This window comes from Abrus precatorius, unplaced genomic scaffold, assembly GCF_003935025.1.
Source record: "Abrus precatorius isolate BTA unplaced genomic scaffold, Abrus_2018 Scaffold10, whole genome shotgun sequence".
In the NCBI taxonomy this organism is placed as follows: Eukaryota; Viridiplantae; Streptophyta; class Magnoliopsida; order Fabales; family Fabaceae; genus Abrus; species Abrus precatorius.
In genome coordinates, this window is record NW_020874292.1 from 27458955 (window position 1) to 27478919 (window position 19965).

At 35.1% G+C, this 19965-nt stretch overlaps 1 protein-coding gene across 6 annotated transcripts; it reads left to right on the plus strand.

The window, feature by feature from the left end:
- Positions 1-281: 281 nt before the first annotated feature.
- Positions 282-19359, plus strand: LOC113862343 (starch synthase 3, chloroplastic/amyloplastic-like). Of its 6 annotated transcripts, XM_027495448.1 has the most exons (18): positions 333-419; positions 507-741; positions 910-961; positions 1091-1186; positions 1298-2476; positions 3160-3374; positions 3695-3965; positions 4684-4859; positions 10767-10874; positions 11277-11386; positions 13915-14020; positions 14842-15012; positions 15653-15781; positions 16693-16875; positions 17436-17567; positions 17682-17793; positions 17994-18117; positions 18894-19359. In XM_027495448.1, exons 2-18 carry the CDS (start codon positions 634-636, stop codon positions 19027-19029), a joined length of 3408 nt encoding a protein of 1135 aa, XP_027351249.1. In that variant the 5' UTR covers positions 333-419; positions 507-633; the 3' UTR covers positions 19030-19359. The 6 variants fall into 6 exon arrangements, 4 of the variants coding, with proteins under 4 accessions (XP_027351240.1, XP_027351235.1, XP_027351249.1 ...); XM_027495439.1 differs by having other exon boundaries at positions 282-419; positions 493-741; positions 1091-2476; XM_027495434.1 differs by having other exon boundaries at positions 285-419; positions 1091-2476.
- Positions 19360-19965: the final 606 nt, after the last annotated feature.

Below are 19965 nucleotides of genomic sequence, written 5' to 3' on the forward strand. Positions count from 1 at the left end.
TGTCACATCCTCATCGATTTCTTGCTTCTCACCCTTAAATCTCCAACATCGATACACTTTTAAACTTCAATTAATCATATATTATTATACTATAGTTGTAATCTTATGTTTATTTAACATAATATCGACAGATAATTAATATAAAAACAATTTTATTTTTGAGTTGGCAGAACTTTAATAATTAACGTAGATGACAAGAGAGAGAGAGAGAGACATGAAATTGGACAACATTATCGTACAATAACCACTCAAATATAAGTGATTTTGGACCGTTGATGCGTGTGACTCCCATGAACAAATGAGTGTCTAAGCATGACATAACAAACAACAAGCTTAACATATGTCGTGTGGCTGAGACTCAGATACTAAAATCAAAACGCTTCAAAGAGATTGGCACCGCCGCACAACTACAAGTGCATGTATCAACCATTTCATTTTCACTGTTTTCTGTTTCATTTTTTATTTTAATATAATATTTTATTATTATTTTAGGATTTGGTGCACAGATTCTGAGGAAGGTTGATTGTAGATCATGAAATTATTAGCACAGTGATCATTGATCGAATGCTCACCCCGAAGTGAAAATAGAAGTAGAACACGAAGAAACGTTGTTGGAATCAACCGTAAGGGACTATGGAGTTGTCTTGGCAACTAAACTGCAAAGCGGTGTTCCCCGACAGAGGTGGCTTTTTGAAGTTCAAGTCGTTTTCTGGCTTCTACCCTAGACATTCAGTAACGGTTGTAAGTGGTTGCTTAGTAATTGCTGTGTTATTATTCTATGTAACGTTTACGTTTTATGTATCTAACTTTTGTTATCTGCTTCTTTTTTTTTTAAATAATTTTATTTGGATTAATATGATGGCAAATATGAATATGTTGATTTTTTATTTTTTTATTTTTTTGTTTCAGTATTCACCGTGCAAAGCAGGTTTTGATGCTTATTGCGTTCGTGCCAGTGCAGGTTTGTTAGTTACCTTATTTTCTTTTGGTTAATTTGTTGCTTCATGAAGTCATATTAAGATTGTTCCTTTGAACTTATGAGCTAGGTTTTCTATGATTGAGTTTCTTTTTTTTATATATATTTTGGTAGATTTTTCTCGGAGGAAACAACAGAAGAAGGTGCCAATTCCAAGGCCCAAGGGCCCTGCTTCAAAGGGCTTTGTTGGAACAAGCAACCAGAACAGGGGTAAGAAGAATACAAGAGTCAAGAAGGGAGATTCATTAACTCCAGTAGTTAGTGAGGTTTCAGGGGGTGATAATAAACAAACAGTTGATGTGAATATTGATGCTGATACAGAAGGGGCAGCTGAATTTTCCCTGGAGGAGAAATTTGAGGTTGTAGATAGAACTGATGAAATTGATGGGGATGTGGGTGAATTAGCATTGGCAGATGACTCAGTGGGTGTTCTTAGGAGCAACCAAGATGGAGAAATTGGAAACATTTCTATAATTGATGAGGATGTTGAGGTTCTCAAGTTACAGGAGGAGGAAATTCCTTACAATGGGGATGTTGGGATTGTTATAGATTCTGAAGAAGGGTCATTAGAGCATGCGGAAATTGATGAAAATGTTAAAAAAACAAGTATTGACACTGATGATGAAATAACCAAGGAAGGTGTCAAGGAAACAAGCACTGCTGATGATGATAGAATAAATGAGGAAGCTTCTCGGCTGTTGAAGTTAGAGTTGGAAGCAAATCAGCGCAAGCATGAAATAGAGAGGATTGCAGAGGAAAAATTTTCACAGGGGACCAAGCTGTTTGTATATCCTACTGTGGTTAAACCTGATCAAGATATAGAACTTTTCCTTAACAGAAACCTTTCAACACTAAGTGAGGAACCAGATGTTCTGATCATGGGGGCATTCAATGATTGGAAGTGGAAATCTTTTACCATTAGGTTGAGTAAAACAAATTTCAAAGGTGATTGGTGGTCTTGCCACTTACATGTGCCAAAAGAAGCCTACAAAGTAGACTTTGTGTTCTTCAATGGACAAAATGTCTATGACAATAATGACCGAAAAGACTTCTGCATACCTATTGAAGGTGGAATAATGGATGCATTAGCATTTGAAGATTTCTTGCTTGAGGAGAAACGTAAAGAATTAGAAAAACTTGCTATGGAGCAGGCAGAAAGGGAAAGACAAGCTGAAGAGCAAAGGCGAATGGAAGCAGACAGAGTTGCAAAGGAAGCTGACAGGTCACAAGCGAGGGTGGAGGTTGACAGAATGCAAGCAACATTGTCGCAAATGATGAAAAAAGCTGCAAAATCCATTGATAATGTTTGGTATATTGAACCAAGTGAATTTAAAGGCAAGGACTTGGTCAGATTATATTATAACAAAAATTCAGGTCCTCTTGCACATGCTAATGAAATATGGATTCATGGTGGGCACAATAATTGGAGGGATGGATTATCAATTGTTGAAAGGCTTGTCAAATCTGTTTTAAAAGGAGGTGATTGGTGGTACGCTGATGGTATGCTCTTTTACATATCTATTCTTTATCTTCGATGCAAAGTCATTTCTCTGAAATTAATCTTTTACTGGACTTAAAAAAAATTAATATATTGTGGAATGTGCGGATACAAGATGGTGATGCAATAGGTGAATAGTATGACTGTACACATGATTCTGAAGTACCCTTTTTATCGAATAGAAGAATCAGTGTTGAAGTGACTTGATTTTATTGATCTGCCATGTCCATCTTTTAATTTAAAAATGAAAAGGTTGCAGATTTGACATGGATATTGATGTTTATGCCAATCATTTTATTTAAAATCTTTTATGAGAATTTTGAATCTTGAACACTAGAAGTTACACAATTATTTCTAAATTCTAACTCATTGCTTTGGATTTCTATGTTTGGATGAAATTTCATATATATATATATATATATATATATATATATATATATATAGAGAGAGAGAGAGAGAGAGAGAGAGAGAGAGAGAGAAATTTCTTATATGAAGCAGTAGATGTTTACTTCTAGAGTAGGGTTTAGACTCATCAACTCTTTAAACTGTTTTAGATATGAATGTTTGAAGGTCAGCAAAAGAATGCTGGTTCAGATTCAGAAGAGGCATTAAAACTTGATCTTTTCTTTAGGATTAGTTTGAAGTAAACAACACCCTTTTTGATAAATTTTTATGTTTCATGCAGTTGTTGTACCTGACCAAGCTCTTGTCCTGGATTGGGTCTTTGCCAATGGTCCACCCCGAAATGCAGTAGTGTATGATAACAATCATAAGCAAGATTTCCATACTATTGTCCCTATGGCTACACCTGATGAACATTTTTGGCTTGAGGAAGAGCAGTCAATATACAGAAAACTTCAGGAGGAGAGGAAGTTAAGGGAGGAAGCAATACGTGCAAAGGTTAGTTCTTGCTTGAGATCACTTCAAAATGGTAATGTTGAGGCACTAACCTAAGATACTTGTCAATCATAATAACAAGCTTTTCAGTTGTCTGTTTCCGTTCTTGTACTCCTTTGTGTAAATATATACAGAAAGATAGAGATAGTGTATTCTTATAATCTAATCCTGAGCATGGAGGATAAGTTCATCTTTTGTCCAGAGCGTGGTTCTAGATTGATTCCTATAACTGTTTGCTAAATACTACTTTGCTCATTTAAGCATTCTTGATATTCAAGTTAATAAACACTCAGCATGTTGATTTGATCCTATTCTTGTTGCAGGCTGAAAAAACATCACAAATGAAAGCTGAAACAAAAGAAAGAACTTTGAAAAGATTTTTGCTTTCTCAAAAGCATATCGTCTTCACTGACCCTCTTGATGTTCAGGCTGGGAGCACAGTGACCGTATTTTATAACTCCTCTAACACAAATCTGAATGGAAAACCTGAGATTTGGTTTAGATGTTCATTCAATCGCTGGTCTCACCGTAATGGTCCATTGCCACCTCAGAGAATGTTGCCTGCAGAGAATGGCACTCACGTCAAAGCCTCTGGTGAGTCCCTCTCATAGTTTGCATTTGGAAGTTTATTAAACAATAGTATTCCAGCAATTAGTAATATCAAGGATTTTAATGTCTCTTTCATTGCTTAATTTAGATTTTATATTCTCTTCATATATTTTGGTTAATGATCTGTCCTCCAAATACATTTTGTTACCACTTTTGAAGTTATCATCATATTTGATGCACAATTCTGGTTAGCAGATTACTGGTCCTTCTATTGAATGAATTATTGTGTTGTCAATTTATATTGTGTGCATGGATAATGCTATTTCAACTACACTAAAGAAGACAAAGAGGTGGCAAAGGATGTTCAGATCCAGTTGATTGCATATGGATTTTTGTACAAAAATTTTGATATGCCACCACTGCATGGATTAAAGATAAATATAATCATGCAGAATTTTTATATACCATCACCCTTTGTGTATTCTAAGACGTAGGCTGGCCTTTAATCTGAATGTTAAGTGTTTGTTGTCACAAATGCTATAAAGAAAGCAGCATGGAGTTTATAATCTGTATTACCTGTGTTGTATTTAGATTCCCTGTTTAGGGATCTTGTATCATTAGAAATAGAGTTTCAAGATTTATTATACTTCTACAGATTTGGTGTTATAAAACTTCATCCAAAGTGTAGTCAGTAGTAACTTGTTCTCTTCGAGAAAAAAGACACTTGTTCCCGAAGAAGTGTAATGATTTTGTGTTTCTGCAGTTAAGGTTCCTCTGGATGCATACATGATGGACTTTGTATTTTCTGAGAGTGAAAATGGTGGAGCTTTTGATAACAAATTTGGGATGGATTATCACATACCTGTTTTTGGAGGTATTGTGAAGGAACCACCTTTGCATATCATCCATATTGCTGTTGAGATGGCCCCAATTGCAAAGGTGAACTAGTCTACTGCATATATCTTATGTAAATATCATTGATATGGCTGTGTGAAGACTTATTTTGTTTCCAAGGCTGCAAATTGTTGGAGTTTACTATTAAGAAATTTTACTGTCCTGTGGCATGTTATGTTATAGTGAGAATGAACCCTCTCATGAATTTTCACATGACTTTGTGATATAGAAATTTTGTGTGGATCTCTCTCTCTTTGGAAGCATTAAATGGGTTGAAGTTGATCCTTATTAATATTTGTGAATATTTATGACGACAAAGATATACACAAATTTTCAACCTAACAATGGCGTGTGAAAATTCAACTTGAGAGGATCCATTTCCAACATGGTATATGCTGTTGCATCAGATGGTTACATTTGGTAGTCTTTGATAGAACTGGACCAAAGGAAGAAGAACAGAAAATAGAATCAAGAAAAGAATCGTGTCTTATTGCTATTGATCCTTTGAGTTAGGGATTTGGTATTCCCACACAAAGAAAAAGAATGATTACAACAATATTATCCTTTAGAAATTCGAGAGCCCAGTCTCTCTTATCCTCCTATTTATTCTCAATTAGTTAAAACAATTGTAACAGTTACATTAGAGTCAATTATTATTATTTTTCTTAGGCTCAACCTTTATTTTTCCTAACATATATTTTTCTAATAAAAGGTCTAATAATACTCCTCTCCTTCTCTCCTTCCCTCCAAAGTTTCATCTTATTCTCAAGGTATGTGGAAAATGTTCCTGGATAGTAGCAACTGATTCCCACATGACTTCAAATTCAGGGAGTCCTTTCTCTTCAAAGTCATGAAATTCATTCTTTTCTTTATTGGTGACTTCTTTCCACAACAGAATCCGCAATTGCTTGTTTTTACACCCATATCCAAACCCAAATTTCTCATCAAACATAAAAATAGGCCTTTTCTAGACCTCTCTTGCCACTTAGCATAAAATATTTCTTAAACCCTCTGCCCCTGTACGAACCCATAGACTTTGGGCTATTAGAGTCTCCTTCTGAAAAAGCGCTAGAATCACCTCTAACATAACATTGGTTCCGTCAACCCCTATGACATTCAAACTTTTATTTTCTACCTCCCAAGTTACCTTTCTTGAAGAAGGGTAGTTCTTGTAGGAACCTACCTCTTTGTTATTACCACTAACCTCTTCAGAGAGTAACATATCCTTCTTATCAATCCTCTAAGTCTGATCCTTCAATTCGGGTAGAGTACCTAAATGGTGTAGCTTCAATTCTTTTCAAATCACCTCCTTCAACCCATTTAAAAATATAAGGTATTCGGGATTTGCCTCTCTGAGAGGACCGGCATATAACTCGAATTGTCCTTGATATTCTTCTATAGTCTCTGTTTGCTTTAAACTCAACATTTCATATGGATTTTACAACATCGAAGGTTGGAATCTTCTTATAATTGCTTATCAGAAATCGTCCCAATTAGGGTTTTGAGTGCAATACTCTCACCATTGATACCAAGTCAATGTCTTCCCTTCCATGGCTATTAACACTGCTTGTAGCTTCTTTCGAAATGTCAATTAGGTATCTCTCCACTCGATTCACCTAACCATATGTATTATCTCCTTAAAATATAGGAATCTTTAGTTTCCTCCATCGATCTCTTTCACCCCTGACCTATGATTGACTCTTTCTTGTGTCTTCCTCCAAATTGTTTTCTTTGTTTGTGTTGTGATCATCTCATTCTGCATTTCAAGTGATGTTTTCCATAACTTTGTCGAATAGTTTTTTCATTTCTCGCTTGTCATCCTTGAGCCGCTGAAGAATTTTCTCAAACTTGAGCTCCGAAGAAACAGAGCCTCTATTCTTATATGTACCATTAGAAATTTATACCAGTTGATAGAACTAGACCAAAGGAAGAAGAACATAAGACAAAATCAATAAAAGATTCATGTATTATTGCTATTGAACCTTTGTGTTAGGGACAATGTTATCAATGGCGGATGGCGGCTCATGGCGGAAACTCAAAAAACTGCCATAAAGTTATGGCGGCCGCCATGGCGAGTTATGGCGGATGTAATAAAATATATAAAAAAATACTATAGGTCACAGAAAATAATAAAAAATGATTAACTCAAAATATATGTAACATAACCTTTAATCCAAAGTATAATTAAATACAAAATATGTAATTATCAAATGTCAAGTTAACAATAAAAATAAAGATTATTAGTTTAGTCTTCTTCTTCAACTCCAACATAATCATCCTCTTTCTCATCCACCAAGGCATATCCCTCCTCCTCTTTTCCTTCAGATTGTGGAAGACTAAATTCTAATTCATCTTCTGTTTCTTCCGACATTTTTTCATCTTCTAATTCTTCATCATCATCTTCAAGAACTATTTTCTCTTTTCTTTTTGTTATTGAACATGCCTTGATCTTGGCAACTTTTGCAGCTTTGATAGTGATACCACTTGATGGACTCTTTCTTTTCTTAGAATGGCGCCTAGTATATGTTGTAGGCTCTCCAATTCCAGAAGCTTCATAAACAGTTGCCCAATTTAAAGTGTTATCACCATAAAAAACTAAGTCATTTCCAGCATCCTCATCTAGAGCATCATCATCCATTTCTCCAACCAACCACTCATTACACTCATCAATATCATTGAGTGTAATTGGATCAATTACATCTTTAAGATTGTAATGTTCTTTAAGTTGTTGGTTGTATTTCACATAAATCAAGTCATGTAATTTTTTGTGATCAAGCCTATTTCTCTTCTTTGAATGAATCTGCAACGTGAGTTTAATTATAAGAATATTAATTAGTTTCTCTCTAATTTCTAAAAGAAAGTAGTAGGCTCGAGAGATAGAAAATTACTTGCTCAAAAACACTCCAGTTGCGTTCACATCCGGATGCACTACATGTCAAGCTTAAAATTTTGATAGCTAGTTGCTGCAAATGTGGAGCTGAATGTCCATACATTCTCCACCATTGAGCTATAAAACGAAAGATAAATTATAACTCTAAAGATGAAGTATAACTTTAAAATTAAAATATTGAAGAATTTGATGAATTACCAGGAGCAATGCTTTTTCTTTGTGATTTTGCAAAGTCAGAACCAAAGAGACCACCACCACTCTTGTAAATTGGTAATTCAAATAATATACTTTGTTGCACATCCCGACTTGGCACCAACCTCTTGATACAATCATACAACCCATTTGTAACTTTCAAATCAAATTCACTTTGAGGGTTGTCATAGTAAAATTCTGGGTTTAAAATGTGACCAGCTGCATGTAATGGACGGTGAAACTGACAAGTCCATCTGTTATCAATGATTGCAAACACATCTTTATATTTACTTTCATTATTTTTGAATGACTTCATGATAGCTTCTTTACTTTTCTCCATTGCTTCATAAATATACCCCATGGCTGGTCTTCTTTCTCCATCAACTAAACGTAACACCCGGACAAGAGGAGCCATGATTTTCAAAGTATACACCACATTATTCCAAAATACAGGATTTAATAGAATTTTTGTTGCTTGCTTCCCTTTAGCTTCCTTTGATAACTTGTTTTTACACCATTCCTCAGAAGTAAACATCTTTCTAAGATTTGTTTTTTCTTGGTGAAGCCTTTCTAATGATAGAAAAGAAGTTGCAAATCGAGTAACTGCATGTCTTACTAATTCCCTCTTGTTTGTAAAATTTCTCAACAAACTCAAGGTACTTGAATGACTGTAGATAAAGCCAACAACCGATATTTCCCTTTGAATTGTCTTCTTTATCAAAGGAAGCTTTCCAATATCTTCAAGCATAAGATCTATGCAATGAGCTGCACAAGGAGTCCAATAAAGATGTGGTCTTTTTGCTTCTAACATCTTACCAGCCAAGACATAATTGCTTCCATTATCCGTTATCACTTGCACAACTTTATCTTCTCCAATCTCTTCCACAAGAGCATCAAGCATCTCAAATAATTTTTCACTAGTCTTCACAAAATTAGATCCATCAATAGACCTCACAAACATAGTACCAGCATGAGAGTTGACCAAAAAATTAATCAAGCATCTTTGCTTTCGATCGGTCCATGCATCTGACGTGATGGAACAACCATGTTTGCTCCATTGCTCTTTATGATCTTTCATGAGGGAATCGGTATATTCTAGCTCTTTCTTTAGAAGTGGAACTCGAATATCATGATAACTTAGAACTGGTAAATTTGGACCGAAATCACCAACAGCTGTAAGCATTTCTTGAAAGCTCTTCATTTTAATGAGGTTAAAGGAAAGGCCAGCTTGATACCAAAATCGAGCTATGTATTGATGGACCCTTGCTTTGGCTTCTTTGTCACAAACTTCTCTTATATTTGCTTGTCTCGATTTTAACTTTTTCCTTTTCTCAATTGCATTTTCTGGCTTTCTACAAAACAAATCCATTGGCCCTTTCTGATTACCCATGGCAATAGTATGTGTTTGGGTATCCTCCTCATCCTCACTTTCATTATAGCTTACACTTTCAAAGCTTCTCACATTTGGCATTTCAAAGTTGTTTTGACTCTCTTTATCCTTTTGATATGCCTCAATCTCTTTTCTAACTTCTTCGGGACACTTGGGACAAGCTTTCACATTACCTTTCTTTCCAATCAAATGTTGTTTCACTCTAGTAATTCCAGCACTCATAACTTTTCCACAAAAGTTACATACAATGTTGTTTGTATCACCCTCTTTCAATGAATGAGCGTATTTCCATCCCGGGTCGGATCGATTAAAAACTCTTGATGATGAAGATTCTTGTTGAGCCATGTTAAGAGAAGCTGAAATAAATATAATGGGCTTTTTTGAGGATAAACTCAGAAAAAACAGAAAGGTGGTTGAAGAAAAAATTGAACCATGGAAAGAGAAAAACAGAAAGGAAGAAATAAAAAAAAAAACTGGAAGAGAGAGGGAAATACAAAAAAAGATTGCTATCGCCGGAGATGGAGGTTCAGGTCGCCGGAAATGGAGGTTCAGGTCGCCTGAGATGGAGAACAGTCACAGCCACCAGCAGAACAGTAACAAGTCAAAGAAAACAGCAATGGAAGATGAGTGCGACGTCGGAGAACAAAGAGACGAATAGAGATGAGAGGGATTGGAGAGTCCAGACGAACGGAGATGAGATCGGAGACGAGAGGGATTAGAAGAGAGAGAGAGAGAGATCTGAGATGGGGTCGGCTTTGAGTGTCGAAGAAGAGGGGTACTAACCTTATTTCTGCGCGGGTCACCGTTGGGCCGGGTCGGGTTTGGGCCCAAACTGTCGAATCCGCCATTTTTGAAGGATTTCCGCCATGGCTGTCGCTACCGCCATGCGGGTAACGGTCGCCATGGCGCCGCCATCTGAATCAGCCATCTAACGGAGGCGGTTTAACAGCTGTCTTCAGAACTGCCATGGCGCCGCCACGGCCGCCATTTGATAACACTGGTTAGGGATTTGGTACCCTCACACAAAGAAAAAGAATTATTACAACAATATCAGCCTTCAGGAATTCGAGAGATGATCTCTCCTAGCCTAATCCCAAATGTCTAATCAATTGCCCTCCCCCCACCTTTCTCCTTGGCCCTATTTGTTCTCAATTAATAAAAACAATTGTAACAACTGCATTAGAGTCAATTATTATTTTTATTTACTCGGGCCCCACCTTTATTTTTCCTAACATATACTTTTCTAATCAAAGGTCTAACAGTCTTTTCCAAAAATAAATCAACAAATCTGTTGTAAGTTTTTTTAAAAGTGGAGTTTGAGAATTTTTAGAGATGAAAAATTAAGGTGCTAATTTGTTTCAGGATATATTTTCTGTTTTAACTTTTAATTACAATTTTGCTACCTTGCTTTCATTCTATTTTCCTCTTTTAAAACTTTGTACAGAAAATAACTTTTTTCTGTTTCATTCATTTATGGTAGGTTGGAGGCCTTGGTGATGTTGTTACTAGTCTATCTCGGGCTGTTCAGGATTTAAATCACAATGTGGACATCATTCTTCCAAAGTATGACTGTTTGAACCTTAGCAATGTAAGTTGTTTTTTCCCTACTTTACTTTGGTACTTATATTGCATCTTATACTCTGCATTTGATATTTAATGTCTATTCCTTGAGTTTTCTGTTCTGTCCCTAACTCTTCATTGAATACAGCATGCTGTTGTAATGATCATTGAAAATGCTACAGTTTGATATTCCATATGAAACTGGTCAATAATTGCATGGGTGGGGGGATACAAGTATTGTTTGATGGGCTTCTGCATAGAAATGAATGACTGGTTGAGTAAATTTCTTCACATTTGGCTGTTGAGCATCGGCATCAGTGGCCCTTTTAGATGATATAATGGCTATTGTTAAGCACTTTCCTTAACATTTTTTCAAGGTATATGCATATATTGTGTTTAATAGCTGATAAATGCATGGGCTATAATGCAGGTAAAGGACTTTCGATGCCACAAAAACTATGTCTGGGGTGGGACTGAAATAAAAGTATGGCATGGAAAGGTTGAAGGCCTCTCTGTCTACTTTTTGGAGCCTCAGAATGGGTAAATGCTTTGGTTCTCCATACTTTTCTCTAATGTATGTCAATTAAGTGCTTCTTATGTTCGTTATTTTTGGACAAATACCTTTTTTAACATCAGCTTTCTAGGTTAGAGAAATATCCATGTTAAGATAGCATGCAAAATATTCTGGTTACGACAATCACATAATTGAACTTGAACAATATTATAACAAAATTGCTTGATGGCAATCTTAAAAGCTTGTATTCTTTGGGAGTTGGGACACGAGTTGCTATGTGTAGATGTTAGGAATTCTCAGTCTTTAGGAGGGAAAGACAAGAAAAACAGAAATAAAAAAGGAAAAAGAATGCTTTGGCAGAGTTTATTGAATTAGAAAGAACCTAAGGATAAGATTCTGCCTTCCAAGGGCTTCCCTTTCTGCAACAAAGCTAATGCTTGGTTTCCTAAAATGATAACCCTTCTCTCGTCTACACTCTCCTGACTCCTATTTAAACTAGCTCCTTATATCTAATACTTTAAAAGCCAACATACCTATTCAAACTAACTACTAATCATTTTTCTAACAAACTACTCTCTTCATCCTAACAAACTACTTTTAAGTGCCCAAGATTTTGGGTACTAAGTAGGAATCTTGGTGATCAGGCACATATAAGCAACTTGCTGGCTAGGCTTTCAATAAATTCAAAACTTAGTTAGTACCAAAGATGAGGCTGAAATATTTGAGTAACATGTAAGGTTGGGTTGAGTGAAGTTCATAAGTTCCATTTCATAGCTGTTAAACCCAAATTTGTACAGTATTCAGGATAAATTTGTTCAATTAATGTGGTACTTTTTCAGATATTAACCTGAATTGTATTTGAAGGTCAACTGCTGGTGTATCTTTCTGAAACTGTATAATGAATTCAAATCATGGGTAATCCAACAAAAACTAGCACCACTTCTACAATTAGAGCCAACAAAATGGGTTTGGCAACCTGGCTTGCTTAAATTTGTCCAATAAAATATAGGGTTTGAGCCTTAAATTTTGAGTCCAAATTAAAATTAGACTTTTTAAATTCAATCCGATCAAGCCTGATATAGGATAAGCCTAAAACAATTTGTAAAAAGTCACTTTATCTGTCTTTTATATTATTTTTGTGAGCTCAAATTAAATTATGTTTTTTACTTGATCTGCTAAAGCTTATCACCCACAACGGATTGGTCCAAATGAGCTTGGTAACTCATTTTGCAAGCTCTTTCTAATCAAGAGACATAGTTCTCTCCCAGTGTCCAAAGACCCTTTTCTTCTCTAACTTCACAAGATATTTTTCTCCTCGTCCCTTCTACTTAGTTATAGGTAACATGCTTAATTAACTAAATTTAGGCTAACTAATTGAAATATTGTAATTACTAACAAGTAACTAACATATTGTATTTACCTAACAATATTCCTCTCAAAATATTCACCTTATCATCAAAGTGAACATGATAGGAACTGAGTACGTGTATGGAATTAATCGCAGAAACCTCAGGGGATACCCTGACAGTACAACAGAAAATGAAATAACAAAAGCAAATAATAATGACAAAATTAGATCCTATGGCAGCAGCCACACCCCAAATGACCTCCCAGATAAATCCTATCCTTGGCTGAGTGTTCAACCTCTATATAATGTCTCTCTCCCTGCCACTCTCCTTTTCCCCACCCTCCTTGCCACGTATGCTAATTTGTTAATCTGTTAGGATCTAGCATAACGGCCTCCTGGCTCATTCTTCCCATTTTACCCCTTTTCCTTTGATATATCTCTTTAATGGGGTCCAATTGACTTAGACCTAACAGAATAGCTATGGTAGATTCAAAACGAAGTTCTATTGGGATTCTATTTGTTTGAAGCATTATGAGTAAAGCAACCAAGTGTCCTAATAGTACTAAATGTTAAACTTCAAAGGAATAACACAAGAAAAAAGTGGAAGTGACATAAATGAGAATATTAAGATGAATGAGTAAACACACGAGAAATTATAAGATACAATATGATTGTATCCTAAAGAATATTGGAGTAACTCATAATGAAATAGATGACTAGAAATTATTTAAGGTGGTTCGTTCATATATAAAAAAGACTTTTGGAAGCGTTAGCAATAAGGTGAATTACATGATTTTTAAATCGATAAAGAGAGATCGAGGGAGACCCAAAAGAATTTTAAATGAAATTATTGAGAGAAACATTTTGATTAACCAGATTTATGCAATTTTGATTTTTGACTGAATTCAATAGCATCATGTGATTCATGTAGTCAACTTCACCTAATGAGATAAGATTTGATTATTGTTTATTGTTGGGAGTTAGCTAAAATTGGCATTGAGTGTGAAACTATAATTGTGATTATATGCAACCATTATATTATATACCTAGAAGTGTATCTATTTCATCATTTCTGCTCTTTTTTCCCTTTTATTTATGGGTAACTGCATATTTACCCTGTATGAACATTGCCATTAAGATGACAAGAAAACTTCAAATGCTTCATAAATTGAACTAAGCTTTACAAATCAATATTCTTTCCTACAGATTTTTTCAGGTTGGTTGTGTATATGGTCGTGGGAATGATGCAGAGAGATTTGCTTTTTTTTGTCATGCTGCTCTTGAATTTCTACTCCAAAATGGATTTCATCCTGTAAGACTTATTATTTGACTAGTGACTGAGCTGTTTATTTTATTCTATTTTTTATTAAGAGTTCTCAATGTCATAACTTCCAAGTAACATCCTTTACTGACAGAATGGAAAAGTTTCTATCCTTTGGCTACTAAACAAATTCAAATCTCACTAGTCTTCAAAATTATGATATACATGCAATTTTTCATTTGAGAGTCATTAATAGCTAGAAGAGTAAAGAGATATTTCTGTCCCTACTTTTACACACTAATTATTTTTTCATTCTTACGTTGTTGATTTATGCCTGTCTTGTGTAGTTGCATGCATGTATATGTAATTGTAACTAAACTTCCTATTCTCAAATCGACCAAAAATATTACACAAGAAATAGATGCTTTTCAAAATACAATCTATATATGCAAGTATCGACACCTTTCCAATTTTTTATTTTTTTGGGGGGAAGGGGTTGCCACTAAGTCTCTGTTTTTAACACGTTAACTACATTTTCATTGTTTACATCGTTGATCTATGTTTTTTGTTTACATGCTTGCATATCCATAATTGCAAAAAAATTTCCTATTCATGAAATGATCATAAGTATTACACGAGAAACACCCATTTATCAGAATATCATTCTAAATTTGCAAGTATGCTGCACCTTTCCCAATGATCAGCTTTCCCACTTGGGTTATTTCTATTTAAGATTTAATTAACATTCCATTTGTATAAAGCATGCAATCTCTGGTTTAACAATGTATATCATCCCACCTTTTGGAAGAAAAAATATTTAATTTTAGATGGTTGTCAGGGATGTATTTTAATTAGCTCTAACCAATCTTCAGGATATCATCCACTGCCATGATTGGTCGAGTGCTCCAGTTGCATGGATATTTAAGGACAACTATACACATTACGGGCTTAGTAAAGCGCGAGTAGTCTTCACAATTCATAACCTTGAATTTGGAGCCCACTTCATTGGAAAAGCTATGGCATGTGCAGACAAGGCTACTACTGTAAGTGCTGATTAGGCTCTAAATTTTTCAATTTCCCTAACTTTCAGGGTATTTGGATTCCATCCAACTACGGGGATTCAGAACTTGGACTCTGACTATGGAACTTGTTGAATTAACTTATGAGTGTAGCTCTGAACTTACTATGTTATTGGATTTCAATTCCAACCAATAACGTCTATATACAGAGCTCTGATTTGACATAGTCAGATGGAACTGTTCATTTTTGTTTTAATCTTCTTTTCCCTAGAAAGAATCAGTTTCTATCTAGATGTTCTTGATGGTGTTTCTTTACAAGTAAAAATTAATTGACACAAGTGGACAAACTTTCTTCAGGGATCATGGAGAGAACTGTGTGCTGGATTTTTTTAGATAAATTTAATGTAGAGAAAAAAAAATACATGTTAAAGTTTGTCTGTGATAGTGCACTTAAAAGTAATAGCATTTCTTGTCCAGAATTTGATTGGATCTCTCATTGGCCACTTGTTTCCTTGAAATCTACTTCAAATAAGTATTTCCCCTTTATAATATGAATTTTATAAAATTGTGACACAACTAGAATTTTGGAGGTTAAACTGAATCAGTAACTTGAGTTGACGGAGAAGCTGACTGATTTTATGTCTTTATGATGCATGTTTGAAAGGTCTCCCCCACATATTCAAGAGAGGTTGCTGGGAATCCTGCAGTTGCTCCTCATCTTCACAAGTTCCATGGTATAATAAATGGAATTGACCCAGATATATGGGACCCGTATAATGATAACTTTATTCCTGTAAGTATACATATACACAGATCTATTCTTAGTCTTTTTGCATGCCTAAAATGGTGTATAGTTATCAAATTTAAGTCCCAACATTGTGGCTGCTTCAAACCTGTTTACTTACCACAGTTAAAAACTTAAGCTAGAAAGATGCTGATGAATGGTGTTTGTCATCACTTTTTACTTCCTTTGGATAATCATAGTGACTGACTCTACCCTATATTGATTAGAGTGAAGTCACTTGCATCATCTTTATGCTGTAAGTTTGGGAGTGTTTGGGATGGATCAATAATATGCAGAATATATCCACCTCAATTATGCTTCTGCTCAACTGTTGCAGTTGCTACAGTGCACAACTGCACACATGCCCATCTGAGTTTAACATAGAAAAGTTGTTTTACTGTGGAAGTCTTCTTAAATGCAAATGGACTGATGGATTCTGATAGACCACCTATTAGGGGAGGATATGTCAAGCAACAGGAAGCACACGGGGGATCAGCACCCTGAATTAATTGTGACTACCTGCAGTTGTATGTAATTAACAGTTGGTTAAAGAGGTAGTTAAATAGTAAATAGGGGAATTGGGGCAGAGAAAGCGGACTCTTGTGGTGAAATTGATTTAGTGGGAGGGATTCTGGGGCTCTCAAATCACCCTGGGCTATTACTGTTTGCTGTTCTCACCTACCTGGTTCAGGTATCACATTGATAGTGAATTTGGGTTGGGATTCTTAAATAAAATCCATTTTCTTCTCTATTTGTCTGAATCCAGTGTTTAACACTGGTATGTTGAGTTCAGTAAGCACTACCATGAGTCATTAGCATAACCCCATCCATTATAATTGTGCATGTACATATTATATACAAGTTATTTTATTTAGTTTCTACTAATTCAGTTATGACTAGTTCCAATATCACATCACCAGGTATCATACACCTCAGAAAATGTTGTTGAAGGAAAAAGAGCTGCCAAGGAAGCCTTGCAACAAAGGCTTGGTTTAAAAAAAGCCGATCTTCCTTTAGTGGGAATAATTACTCGACTGACTCATCAGAAAGGAATCCATCTCATCAAACATGCCATGTGGCGCACCCTAGAACGTGGTGGACAGGTATTACTCTGTTTCTCTTTTACATAGAAGTCTGCAGCAGCAATGCTATAGTTGCCTACATAATAGTGGTTTGGTATGGGATAATAAATCAAATAAACATTTTAACTAGTGTTTTTATATCATTACCAAAACCATTTTGTGATCATACTTGATATTTGATAGAAACTTCATGGTTCAAGATATTTGGCCAAGTGGTTACTTGACAACTAATGTGGTATTAAATCTTCTTTAAATTGTTTGGACTCTTGAGTTCAATCCTCATCACCCTTGTGTTAAAGATAGGTGGCCAGTTTTTAGCCTCCACATCAGTTTCAGCTTTTGAGTAAAGTGGTTTAGCATCAATGTTCAGGATGTACGATATCTTAAATTTGGAACCCACCTTACCCTATACCCTTCTTGAGGCAAAGTTTTATGCTTCAAATAGGTGCTGATAATTTTCATTATTTCAGCCCAGGGTAAATAAGGTATTTGAATTAGTTATTAGATTTTATTGTTCAATTTTGGAATTGTTTACAAATGTTGCATTTAAGTAGATGTCTTGACTGTAAAAAGATATGCAGGTTGTATTACTTGGTTCAGCTCCAGATCCTCGTATCCAAAATGATTTTGTGAATTTGGCCAATCATTTACATTCCTCCCATAATGATCGTGCTAGACTTTGCCTTGCATATGATGAGCCTCTTTCACATTTGGTAACATATGAAACTCAAAAAACCTTTGGTAACTTTTTATTTATTAGATATACAGGTACAACATATGGCTTGCTGTGCGACTGACTCATTTATTATTATTATTATTTATTCTAGATATATGCTGGTGCTGATTTCATTCTAGTTCCTTCAATCTTTGAGCCATGTGGACTCACTCAACTCACAGCAATGAGATATGGTTCAATACCTGTTGTTCGAAAAACTGGAGGTTTGCACATGCTTTATATTTAGTCAACAATATAAATTATAATTCATTTAAATGTTATGGTCAACATGCAGATCCTGAAATTACATTGACCATTAGCCTATATAAATTTATATGTAGAATACTTTTTATCTTTTCAATTTTTTTAGTTTATTCAGCTTTGTTTTGGTTCAGTTGGCATTCATCTTAATCTAATTTTGCAGGACTGTATGATACAGTATTTGACGTTGATCATGATAAGGATAGAGCACAAGCACAAGGTCTTGAGACAAATGGATTTAGTTTTGATGGAGCTGATGCTGGAGGTGTTGATTATGCTCTCAATAGGTGAGTTATGTGCCATGTTATGGCAGTTATATCATGAAAAACATCAATTTGCCAATGCCACCACTCTAAAAAACATGGTACAGTATGTTAGTTTGAGTGGAAGAGGCTTAGGTCCCTTGAGCATGTGGTTTTGGTTTCAATCCTGAAATTTATGTGTGGAAAAAATACCATTGAGACTTGAGAAGGTTGTCCTTTTTTGACACCAGACTATACTTGGTAGACGAGTCTCTTATTTACCAGGTGAAGACATAATATGGAAAACCAAAAACAAAATGTAACAGTTGGCATAAACACAGAAGTTAATTTAGTAGTTATCCAAGGTAGATTTTAAAGTTTCAAAACTTGGTTAGTAGTCTAAAAGTCCTTCCAAAATCATATTTATGGCAGGAGACCTGATAAGATCCCATACACAAGGGCCAGTGGTATGTTAATTTGTTGCAAGATGTGATTGATTTTAACTGGAAACATGTTTTTCTTTTCCTTAATATCATAATATTGTAAAAAAGTTTTAGGTGTCCCAACATTGCATACAAAATCCTTTGAAACGAAAACTGTATGCTGAATTTCTTATATTGAAATTTTCATGGGTCAAGAGGTTTGGAAATTGGCTTTGGCCCGGACAGGGGGGAAACCAAAAGCAGGATGCATTTTTTCATTTTTTGACATTGAACTGTTTTATCTTTCATGTTGTTGCCACACACATGCACTCAAGGACTTCTGTATATCTGAAGTCCTGCTGTTTCTTATTGCAAGATTAATTTTATGGATTTTTTCAGAGCAATATCAGCATGGTACGATGGCCGTGATTGGTTCAACACGTTATGCAAGAGAGTGATGGAGCAAGACTGGTCTTGGAACCGGCCTGCTCTTGACTATTTGGAGCTTTACCATGCAGCACGCAAGGCAGCATGAGGTTTAAATGGACAGGAAGTGCGATACAAATTAAGATTCACCCCTTTGTACAGCTTTAGTGGTAAGCTTTAAAGAGTAAATAGTTGCATATAGCGAATCATAGTGAAAAAAGTTACTGCAAGGTGACATTAGTTTAATGTAGAGGCAAGACTCAAATGTTTCAATTTCATTATTTTGTTGACAGACAATAATGTAAATAAATTTTACATGGCCACATTGTAGTGTAGATCGAGCAAGTTCCTTTTCGTGCACTGTAGAATTGAAATTCAAGAATTGAATAAGAGTCAAATCTTTTTATTGTCTTTTGGTAATGACCAACACCTATTTCTTTAGACAAAATAGAAGGAAAACAAAAATCTACTGGACAAAGAATGAGTATTAAAATCTTTCATGACTATAATAATCTCTGGCATGATAATAAAAAGATTGATAGTGAATTTTATTTGTCGAATGGGAAGCCGTTTGATTTGAGATGCAATCACAACATTAACTGATGAAGTGCAATGTGTCCCTTTATACCACAATCTGATACGAAGTGATATTAATGATCCATGGAGGTTCCCTGAGATTATTCAACAAATGCAGTTTGTCTCACCTTTGTTTCAAAGCGCCTGCCTTGACATTCATAGGAGAATGCTGCAAGAAGTAAATGTTCAGTAAAAAATGATGATTTGAAAGCCCTTCCAATCAGGATTTAAGCTTACTGTTGCAATTAATTTGTTCGTTATAAGTCATGAAGTGTTTCTGCATACAAATCATATTCAATATTTAAATATAGTGTATGGTTGTCTAATAACCACCAAATGCATAAAATAGTTGGTACAAAATTATTTCTAATAGCTTCAAGTTTAAATCTTAAAGATATAGTTACTTAAAAAACTATTAGAGTTTTATTGTTAATTACATTTTATATCACTCATATTTAATCATAAAATT